The sequence below is a fragment of the Acipenser ruthenus genome, chromosome 43 (assembly GCF_902713425.1).
Source record: "Acipenser ruthenus chromosome 43, fAciRut3.2 maternal haplotype, whole genome shotgun sequence".
Lineage (NCBI taxonomy): Eukaryota > Metazoa > Chordata > Actinopteri > Acipenseriformes > Acipenseridae > Acipenser > Acipenser ruthenus.
Window position 1 is genome coordinate 2,792,449 of NC_081231.1, and position 11,529 is coordinate 2,803,977.

The window sequence follows — 11,529 nt, forward strand, 5'->3', positions numbered from 1 at the left end:
AAACATGTGCTCACAGCACACCAGAACACAAACACAGAAACACACATAGATAAGCAACCACCAGCACCTGCCGCCTGACAGCCTCAACACTCCTAGGCATTGGGTTTGCATGATGGTGAAAAAAAAAATACTTTTTTCCATGTGACTGTCATTTTAGTTTTCTAGGTGAAAAAAATATAAGAGGCATCAATCCTTAAAACTGGGCCCTATCCTTAAGGATTTTTGTTTTGTTTTTAAAGAGATTATAAACATTCCATGAAGATTCTATGAGCGATGAAGATAAACCCTCTTCCTACAACTAATACTAAAATAATTGAATCTATTGAGCCTGGAACAAAGAAGGACAAGGAAGGACATGACTGAAGTCTTTACAATCTTAAAAGAGTTGACATAGTTAACCTGAACTAATACTTTAAGCACAGTACAGAAAACAGGACCAGAGGGCACTATTGGAAATTAAGTGGGGTTAGACTTAGAACAGAGGGAAGGAGACGCTTCTTCACACAGAGAGTGGTGAGGGGATGGAATGGGTTACCTAGCCGTGTTGCTGAGGCAGAACCACTGGGATCCTTTAAGACCCGACTTGACAAAGTTCTGAGATCAATCAGCTGCTAGGAACCAGACGAGCTTAGATGGGCCGAATGGCCTCCTCTCGTTTGTAAATATAATGTTCTTATGTTCTTATTCTCTTATGTTAAATAAGAATGCATGTATAAACCCTAAGCAATTTGAAAGGGTTTGATTTCATTAATTAAAATGGCCTCTAAAACACAGTCCTTATCAAAACATTCATTAAAACAGCACTCAAAGTTTTGTGAATTTTCTTACGTATTAGTTGTGATGTTTTCAATCACCCTGAGCGGTTTTTCAGTTCCTCAAATCTAATGAAGGTTGTTTCTGCAACGGTGACTGTCAATACCACAGTGATACCAGTGTTGACAGTCAGCATTACAGAAATACGTTTAAATGAAGAACAATTGGCCACACAGACATTCTGCATTGGGAGTAACTTGAGAATATTCAGGGTACCACTGCACCTGTGGGATGGATTTTTTAAAATTACCTTGCACATATTTAAAGTGGAGACAATGATCTATTCAGGGATACCAAGCTGTTTAGTGAGTAAGTGATCTTAGTGGGATAAAAGGGGCACGAACGTCCCACCCCAATTTTTCAAGCCTGGTCCCTTAAAAAAGCTGACCACAGTAAATTTGCAAAGTGAATGTACAGTCTTCCCATGGTTATATTATGCATTTACCACAGTTTATCATTATTTCCATGTATTTTAATCTGCTTTACTGCACATCTCTGTGCTATACCATGCTTACCTATGCTTTACCATGCTTTTATTAGGCTTAATTACACTTTGCGTTTACTATGGGAAACTTTTAGGGCTGACATAGTTGACCGCCAGTGTATATATTTACGGACTGCAGTGTGGAGTAGTGGTTAGGGCTCTGGACTCTTGACCGGAGGGTCATGGGTTCAGTCCCCGGTGGGGACACTGCTGCTGTACCCTTGAGCAAGGTACTTTACCTAGATTGCTCCAGTGAAAAACCCAACTGTATAAATGGGGAATTGTATGTAAAATAATGTGATATCTTGTAAGTCGCCCTGGATAAGGGCGTCTGCTAAGAAATACATTATTTATATATATATATATATTTGCAATACCTTTATTTGGAGTATAACAGATAATAGATAATTATCACTATCCAAAGGGAATGGCAACAATACAGCAATGGTTTAGCCCAGGGCTAATGCTTTTTCTTTCTTTCAATGTTGTTACGCTAAACAGCTGTTCTCTTGAGCGCCCCTCCCCTGACAGAGCTCCCTGGTAAACACAAGCACTCCTGCCTCGCAAGCTGCTTGTTCAGCACCAGGTGATCTCCTTGGCTTTAACAAAACCACTCATTCACATGAGTAAGAGGACAAACGCAAACATTCCCTTGATACACACGCACACAGACACACTCCCTCCCTCACCCCTCGCCCTCATTGCTATGTGCTGATAAACAATCAGAGGACCGGATACTGATAAGGACTCTGGCACAATGAATCTCAGTGCCCACTTTGTATCGGTACACACAAAGTTCCATGAAATGTCTCCATTCATTATTTAGGTCTCAAATGTGCAGTTTTGAAAGAAACACATTTTAATTTTAAAACATCTGGTACCTGGTGCTACACTAGGTTGAACAAATATATTTACAAGCCTGTCTAGGACTTCCTGGTTCACCTGGAGGGTGAAATTGTCCCCACCCCTTCACTGGCTTCTTTCCTGTCAATAACCAATCAGCTGCTTCCCCTATTCTGAAATGCTTACAGCCAGTAACATGATCTAGAAGACACTGCTGAGGTAAACTTATCCAGGAACTGCAAACATATAAACCAAGAATAGGACAAAGAAACAGAAATCTTTCTAACCAGAAGTAGTAGCAGAAATCAAGTTTTAAAATGAAAATACTTATCTGCTCTAACATGTGTTTCTTTCAAAACTGCACATTAGAGACGTCTGTTGCTAACGGAAGTGCAAAAGGGCTAAGACTTATGGGATTGTTTTGTTCACTAGTTACTTGAACGAATGTACTTTCTTGTTTAGATTGTGATTTTCTGTTTCAGTTCATCACATCCCGGAGCCGTGTTAAAGAGATATTAATGAACAAAAATGTAACACTCACTCCTTGCAGATATTTCACTGCTGCACTCCGTCGAATTCCTGCACTCCACTCCAAGAGATACCTTGATAATGACACAGACATTGAAAACGTGCCAGTCATTGGAAAAGCAGTGAGCTACTGAGGACTGGTTTTGGGGTGTTTAAACAGAACGGAATCTGTTTCTGTGTTTTCAGCGTCTCTGCGTTGCTTTATATGATGTTGAAGGGGAATTCATCCTTAACTCCTGAAGGTACACAAGGAATTGAACACGTGTTCAAACAGTTTCTTCTTAAAATACATTTGAGACTGACTCAAGTATCAGGAAACTGACAATTTGGATGACAGCATGTTTTAAAACCTGTTTCGTGCACCTCATTGCAAAAATAAGAAAGTTAGCATCATTTTAATGTGGGACACACGTCCCTTGTACCTTAAAGGGTTAAGATGCAATCAATAGATTTTGTTCATTAATAGCTTGAAAAAAATACAATAAAGTAATCAAAGACATGTTTACCATAACCTTGTGCATCTTTTATACAGAAAAGGGGAGAACTGACATTGCAGAAGATTCACAGGAATTATTTTGCTGGTTCAGTATACTTTAAACTAGAATCTGTGTCCTGTTAATTAATGCGGCATGTGTACAGATCACCAGTACTTTTAATATAATATAGTCAACTATGGTGCCTCCTGCGGTCCACTGACTATGAGGAGGGGTAATGTTGCCCAGAGTGCCACTTGCCCTGCCACTGGCTATAACTATCATACTCATGCATCCACCTCAGTTCAGCCAGCTCACGAGGGGGGGTAACGTCACCCAGAGTGCCACTGGTCCTGCCGCTGGCATGACTCTCATTAATCAATAAACAAACAATAGCTGTCATCAAGAAATGATCGTTCATCTCAGTCAGCCAGCACACGGGCAGCTCTAGAGCTCAATGGACAAGGCCACGGGCCAAAAAGTATGTTACGTTCTCTGGTCCCTTGTCAAAACACAATAAAGATTTGGTCAGATCAACCTTTGGTGGATGTCTCCTTTCTGAAATAGCAAATTACAAAAAAGGTCCTGAAAAGATCTTTTGAGATGGGCATGTTGTGTGTGTCAGTGCTGTCAGCTCCAAAGATATTAAGCAATGCTACAAGCGGGGCTTGTTATAACTAGTCCTGGTCTGCAAGATCTTTCTGCATACACATGAACCGTATTGCTGCAGCCTAGCGACCTGTTGATTCAAGTCTAGCAGTCTGTCTACGCATGGATCAACAATATAAAAGCATTTGTAGCTAACAAAATAACTTATTCTGTTCAGCACTATAGGGCTCAAATGTGCAGTTTTGAAAGAACCACATGCTATAGCAAACAGGAGGTTAAATACATCTCCCCGTTGAGTGACATGCTGGCAGCCAGACCCCGAATGACCTGGGAAGTGAAACAGTAACAGACTTCCAGAAAATAAGGCTTGGAAACTGAGAACATTAACCGAGTGTGGTACCAGATGTTTAAAATGCCATCTTAAAGAGCAGCTTACTGTAGTACAGGGATGAAATATTACTGTTATATTCTTCCTGCTGCTTCGATTCACTTTGTATCATTGTCTGTTTCAGTCATCTCTCTAAGCACAACCGGTACACCAGAGTGTAACCATTAACCTGTCCTCCTGCAACACTCCACTCCTAGTGGGCAGCTGAATCATTTCTATTTAGGGGTAATCCCTTGACAACCCCAGATAGGAGGTCGATGCAAATCAATTCCCCACTGCTGTAAAAAGCTCTAAAAAACACCTTTTTAAAACCTCTTATTACCCCCGGAGGCATTCGTATGTCACACTTTACAGATATTTCAACAATCTCTTTTCCAGTTGTCGTGAAACTTGCTAACTTTAGCACAAGTCATACACCACATGATTATCTTATAGAATATGGAGGCTATCGTTAGAGGGGCACTTATTCCATTGTGATTAAACTTGGTTTGGATATGCTACAGGATATAAAGTGCAGGTTTGCTATCAAGGGTGTTTCTTTAAAAACTGCATATTTGAGGCCTATAGTTTAAACAGACAAACAAGTTCCAACAAGAATCCAGCACCCTAACTGTGAGCAGGCACCTCGCTTGCAATGCTATCGCCAGTGTTTCAATATGATTCACCTGCATGTATTTACTTTATAATGGAAACAATTCATAGACGGGCGCCTTAATCCTTTAATAACTTTATATAAAACACTTGTTCCTCTTTTCAAGATACACAAATATTTCAAACGTAACGCTTATGTTTAACTGATGCATCCTGGTACCTGTGCTGTAGATCACATGGTCTGGTTGCAGCGAGACCATTGCAAGGGACTTGAACTACAACACCGGAAGTGATTAGCTACCAGGAAGCAACATGTTTTCATGGTTTTGTTTTTAAAATATCTTAAATTTGAGTATACAAAATATATATATATATATATATATATATATATATAATTTATTTCTTAGCAGATGCCCTTATCCAGGGCAACTTACTATTGTTACAAGATATCACATTATTTTATACATACAATTAAACATTTATACAGTTGGGTTTTTACTGGAGCAATCTAGGTAAAGTACCTTGCTCAAGGGTACAGCAGCAGTGTCTCCCCACCTGGGATTGAACCCACGACCCTCCGGTCAAGAGTCCAGAGCCCTAACCACTACTCCACACTGCTGCCCCCCTTGATACCAGTGTTGGCAGTCAGCATTACAGAAAGATATTAAATGAAGAACAATTGGCCACACATTCTGCATTGGGGGTAAAATGAGAATATTCAGGGTACCACTGGATTTTTAAAAATGATTTTGCATATATGTAAAGATGAGACAATGATATATATTTGATCATTGAGCTATATATATATATATATATATATATATATATATATATATATATATATTCAACTCAAGGAAAGCGGGTCAGTGATAATGTTGCTAGTAAGAAATGTGTGAATGGATTTTAAATGATTCTTGTTTAAATAACAAGTGAGTGCTAATGTGCCAATAGAAGAGGGAAGTCAAACGCATATTTGTTCTTTTCTATATTAAAGGTAAACATTCACATTACAACACATTCAGAACATTGTATGGAGTCTTACAATACACTTAGTCAACTACTGAATTCATTATTTTCCTTTGAAATTATAGTGTCTAATTTGTAATGATGTTTTTCTATTATTATTATTATTATTATTATTATTATTATTATTATTATTATTATTATTATTATTATTATTATTATTATTATTTGCCTTTGTATTCATCTCTGTTATTTATGTCATGTGCAGATGTGGTTGTGTTTTATTTTCCAAAAAGTAATAAAAACAAATGTAACAAAAAATGATGTTTCTTTGGTGTTCTATATATTGAGCCTTGGTTCACATACTGTAAATAAAATGTATCTTAATCAGATTGCTAGAGGAGTCACATGGAGTCACATGGAGTCACATGGAGTCACATGGCGCAGTTGTTTTAAATGTCTTCTAAAGACATCATTTAACTGCAGGTGCAGATGGCGGCCCTGATACTAAATACAGGAGTGGCCATTTAACAGGACTTTTGCGTCAATGGGAACACATGGGTCTTAAAGCAATGCCCTTAATTCCGAGGTGGTCTTTATGACCTCAAGGCAAGATGTGACTGTATTACATTATAGGTCACGTCCCCATTGGAACCCAGCAGCAGCAGCTTCACTTACAATGTCACTGAGAGTGTGGATCTGACAAAGCATTTGAAACATTTAAACCACAACAGGTTCTATAAAAACAGATGCAGCGCATTCATATCACGTTTTGTCTGTTTTTCATTTAGATGTAATGGCTTCATATGTTTACAGATCTTCAGTGTCTACCTCTGATCAAGGTGATAGTGTACTTTCTGTTGCGCTCTTTGTATGACACAGCAAAGAGTGCAGGATAAATACACTCTCATCTTGAGAGGCAGAGATTGAATACTTATAAGGTATACAAGACAGTTCCATATTGAGCAGAATGAAAGATTCAGATTAGTCAAGGGAATTCAGATTCACTGCTGCATTCCCGTTGATAGCAGGCCAGGTGTCTATTGTGTGTGTTTGATTCCTTATCTAAAAGTAAACTTATATAGCCTATAATATAAATGTGTAGCAGATGTTTCAACTGATTTGTACATAAAGTTGTACAGAAATAAAAAAAGAAAAGTAAAGTTTACAATGTCGCACTAAAGCATAGCGCCGATACCGCTGAACAAAAGAGCCGGCTCCTTTGCAAGGAGCGTGTATCGGATTGATGTCTTCGTGTGTGATTACGTCACCTACCAGCCCTGCTGCTGCCTTCCCCCGTGCACGCTACACTCTCCCCTGCAGCCTCAAGTCCGCCCCGGACTTGCTCACCAGGCTACAGTCCGACGAGTGCATGCCGGGGTACCTGCGTCCACTTCAGACATCAATGTGCCGATGTAACAAAGGACGCAAGGCAAGGTTTCAAGGCTATGTATTTGTTAAGCAATAATTGAAGCTAAAACAAAAAGTTTTGCTGAGCATAGCAGGCTATAGACTATCGGGTGTAGTTGTATACAGTTCAAGTACATATTTTTGTATTATTAACTGTGGTGGATCCCTGAAATGCAAGCCGCACGAGACAGATGGCGTGCGTGCTTGCACGTCAGTAACCTCCTGATGCCGGCGCTCAATGGGACACGTCATTACGCTGAAGCAATTTGTCCCAGGTTAACGTCTGATTTTTTTCTCTTCTGAAAAACGTTTAATATTAATACAATTCCATCAAACGGAAGTTCTCTAATTAATAACCTAGATGTTTATCTGATACCTTAAAGCCTTTTACCCAGTCTTTAATTAATTTCTGTCACGTTATAGCCACAGAATAAGAGAAAAACAAATTGACAGTTCTGAAGAGGCTTGGCTGGTTTGTAAAACGAGCAGGTGTTCCTTTAAAGGAAGAGGAAGGAGTTCATTAAAGTAAAGGCTTGGAAAAAAATCCCCAAGCGTGGGAGTTTTTAACTTAAAGAGAAAGTGCACCATTAATGTTACAAAACTAGTAATAACGTTTGAATCACAAAAGTAGCCTTGTGATTTAATAATATTAACCCAGCAACAATTGGCAAATCGCCTTTACAGTTAATCATTCCTGGTCTTCTAGAAACAGCGCATCAATGAGTCGGTTATTGATCGCATTCCGCTTTCAGCACTAGTACAGTGAACAGCAATTAAAGCACACAGACAGCCAACCTTATATTAGGGATCTTTCGTTTTATTGATTAAATATCCCAGAACATTTCATGATGTGCAGAAGTACAGAATATCTGGATGGTGGTGTATTTTGTCTTGTTTGTTGTATATAAATAAGAGCTTCTTATTCAAAATAATAAAAACACAGTTTTCTTTTTTTCATAAATACAAAAAAGCAGCACAATGTTTCATACAAAAAAAGCACAGCATAAATAAATAATATAATTTATATCCCCCAGCTTTTCGTGGGGAACCATACACATCACAAACACACACACGAATATAAAAAAAAGCTAAACAAAATATGTCGCTTATTCTTTTTTAAGGTTTTTTTTTTGTGTTTAAGGCAGTTTTGTAACAGTGTTTGAAAGTTTCACACAATTCTACAGGGTAACACAGACACAACGTCGTCTTAAATGTGTTTTTTTTTTTTTTTTTTTTGGTTTTACCTATAGTTTTACATAGCAGACTGCGATAGCAGAATCACTTGTCTGGTTTCTGTGGGGTGGCACTTGTTGATATGCCGTGTTAATCCGGGAGAGGAGAAAAACTTCTCAGAGCAGAACCGGCACGGGTACACCTCTGCAATTTGTGCTGCGACTACTGCAGACAGAATTCTCATTGGCGCAGCGGGCTGCAGTACCGCGTCTCTGCCGAGGTAGATAGGACCGGGAGCGGCCGTGGCGGTGGCGAACTGGGGGGTGCCCTGGTTAAGTCGGGGCTTCTTCTCCAAGATGTTTTCAGCAGCCGCTTGCTGGCTCTGTTGCGAGACTGCGCTCGGTCTGTTGTGGAGGGCAAGGTGCTTCCTCAGGTAAGCCTGTCTGCGGAATTTCTTGGAGCAATGCGGGCAGTCAAAGAATACGAGCTCCTCATCAGAGCCCGAATCTGAAGGCTGCGGGGATGGCGTGCTGGCTTCCCGGCTGGACTTGTTGATTGGGTGCGGGAAGAGCGGGCTGTGCCGCCCGGGAGAGGATGTGTTCGAGTGGGTATCTGAGGGGGCAGCCAGCTGGGCGCTGCGGGGTTTGTGCCAGCGCCTGTGAGAAGCCAGGTTAGCCGGACAGCTGAACACCTTGTCGCACTCTGAGCAGCGGTACTCCACTCGGACGATGCGTGAGCACTTGTGCTGCGCCAGGGAGAGCGGGTCTGAGTACCCCTCTTTGCACAGCTGACAGATGAACTTGTCCAGCGGGCTGCTGGTATTGGAGCGGGGCTTGGAATCCTCCTCGGGGTCTTCCTTGATGCGTAAACCCAAAACCGGAGACGTGGTGACCTCGTCTTTCGGCTTTCTTTCGCTGCTGCTGTGGGCGGCGGTAGTCTTGGCTTTTTTGGAATGTGGCTGTTTCGCTTTGGGTTCATCGGCGGCTCGTCTCTTCAGTGATTGCGGGTGTTCTGACAGTGATGCGCGGCTGCATACAGAGCCCAGTTTGGTGGCCATGTCGGCTAGGGGAGGCAGGAAAGCCATTTGTCCGCCGCCTAGCGATGTGAATGAATTTGGGCTCGGCTCTGGGAAAGACTCGGCTTGTACGGGCGAGCTGGAGTTGCGTTTTCTGTCCAGGTATCCCCCGGTGGATGGGTACTGCGGCGGGTACTCTGTGCTGACCGGTCGGTTTGGACTCAATGACGGGGCGCAGGGGGCCTCTGGCATCCCCCCAAAGTGTATCCGGCTTTCCACACTCTGGGTGTTTGCCATAACCAAGCCGCGACTAGCGAGGGAAGAAGGCGCGGCGGAAGGGGCAGTAGGAGCAGCGGCGCTTCTTTCCCAGGTATCCGGGCAGCGAGCCCACGTCGAGGAGATGACGGAAGTAAACTTTTGCACTGCAGTTTCATCCTCGACACTACTGCGTACCCTGTAAGACACGGGGCCGGCTTTCTTGGTCCGCTTTACCAAAAACCCTCTCGGCATCTTGGCTTCTTTTCCCGTATTCCAACAATAAATAAATAAATAAATAAACAAATAAAATAAAGTGTCTTTTTTATTTGGTCACCAGCCTGTGTCTCTTGTGGAGAGCGAGGTAGCCGTGTAGTATGTTCTCCTGTTAGAAAGTAGAGCTCTCGTCCCTTGCAGCTCTCGCTGATACTCACACCCCTCTCCACGCCGCGGTATTTAAAGGCAGCAGGCACCCATTGTTTGCCCGCGGGGCCGCAGATGGCTGCAAACCAAGCGCCAATGGGAGCGGCCGCAACCCGATCCGCTCGTGTCTCCGGGGAGCAGAGCCAGCAGCAGATGTGAGTTTGTCCCCGGCGCGTGGTCCCTCAGAATTATGCAGATTGACGCTTAGATGCCACACGCCAAGCTCCGCTCCTTTTGTCCGCCTTGCTTTTTTTTTGTTCGGGGGACCATTGAGTACACACGTGCCGGGCTTTGTCTTGATTCACCAGAACATAAGAAAAGAATGAAAGCAAAAAGAGAGGAGAGAGAGACCCTCTAGGGATGTAAGGGGGGGGGTATGGGGCCTCTCCAATGAATGCTGCAGAAAAGTTTAAAAATCTTGCTCCATCAGTCTGGGCGCCCCTAGGGCGTCTGATCCGGACAATAGATGCAGTCTGCCGGGCCATTGTGAACGAAATTAACCATTTTCATCGCATCCCTTCAACCCCCCAGTCATTCCTCACCCCAGATCGAAAGAAAGAGACTAAGGGAGGAATATATTTACATTGGCAACCTCTAGAATGCAATAAGCGTCATGCAAATGCTTTCAGTTTCGAACAAACAAAAGACAAAAAAATAAAAGAAGGAACCGAGGACACGTATTTGTGGAACAAAGCTCCACAAAACCAAAGTGGGAAGAGCTAAACGCAAGGGATTTGTGTCCAGCCCGCATTCGTGAGCACGCATTGAGAGCAGCGATCCGAATCCCAGCGGCTTTAGAGGCGCACGGTCTGAAATGGGGGCTCATTTCAGCACCGAGTTCGGGAGCAGTTGGCAAGTGCCACGTAAATCTAAATCTTTAGACATTAATAAAGTCTGAAATAAAATTACACACAGTAAAACCTAAAAAAAACAACATTATAATTCTTTCGTTCTTTCTTTCTTTCTTTCTTTCTTTCTTTCTTTCTTTCTTTCTTTCTTTCTTTCTTTCCTAATCTATTGTAATCAACATTTATTATTATTATTATTATTATTATTATTATTATTATTATTATTATTATTTATACTATTACAAAAAATACTGCAGTAGAATACATTCAACTGAATACCATGAAAAAAAAAAACTTCCAGTCAAAATGTTCGTTTCTGAATTTATTAAGTGTCTTTTAGTATTTCCAAATTCAACGCTATTAAGTGTTTAATAGTAATGGATGATACTACTAAGAAGAAGAATCAAACATATACCTCTGTATTATTATTATTATTATTATTATTATTATTATTATTATTATTATTATTATTATTATTATTATTATTATTATTAGAATACGTGTATGTTATATATCGTGTGTCACTATTACACGTTAACAAAGACATGTATAATTTATACATTATTTTTTCGTATTTCAGTTAGGAATATAGTTACTACCCCCCACCCTCTAACTGCTGTGTAGTGGTCTCGAGGGACGGTGTTGATTGTTACTGGAATTTCAGTGGGGGGGTAGGGAGAGGGAGGGAGGGAGGGGGGAGAGGGAAGGAGGGG

General features: G+C 41.4%; 1 protein-coding gene across 1 annotated transcript; it reads right to left on the reverse strand.

Moving 5' to 3' along the window:
• Window positions 1-8,314: 8,314 nt before the first annotated feature.
• On the reverse strand, window positions 8,315-10,212 carry LOC117398597 (insulinoma-associated protein 1a-like). The gene has a single exon (XM_033997576.3). It carries the CDS (start codon window positions 9,798-9,800, stop codon window positions 8,355-8,357), a length of 1,446 nt encoding a protein of 481 aa, XP_033853467.3. The 5' UTR covers window positions 9,801-10,212; the 3' UTR covers window positions 8,315-8,354.
• Window positions 10,213-11,529: the final 1,317 nt, after the last annotated feature.

Excerpts from the sequence above, each read along its gene's own strand:
- LOC117398597 (XM_033997576.3), bottom strand. The coding sequence starts at position 9,800 with ATGCCGAGAGGGTTTTTGGTAAAGCGGACCAAGAAAGCCGGCCCCGTG.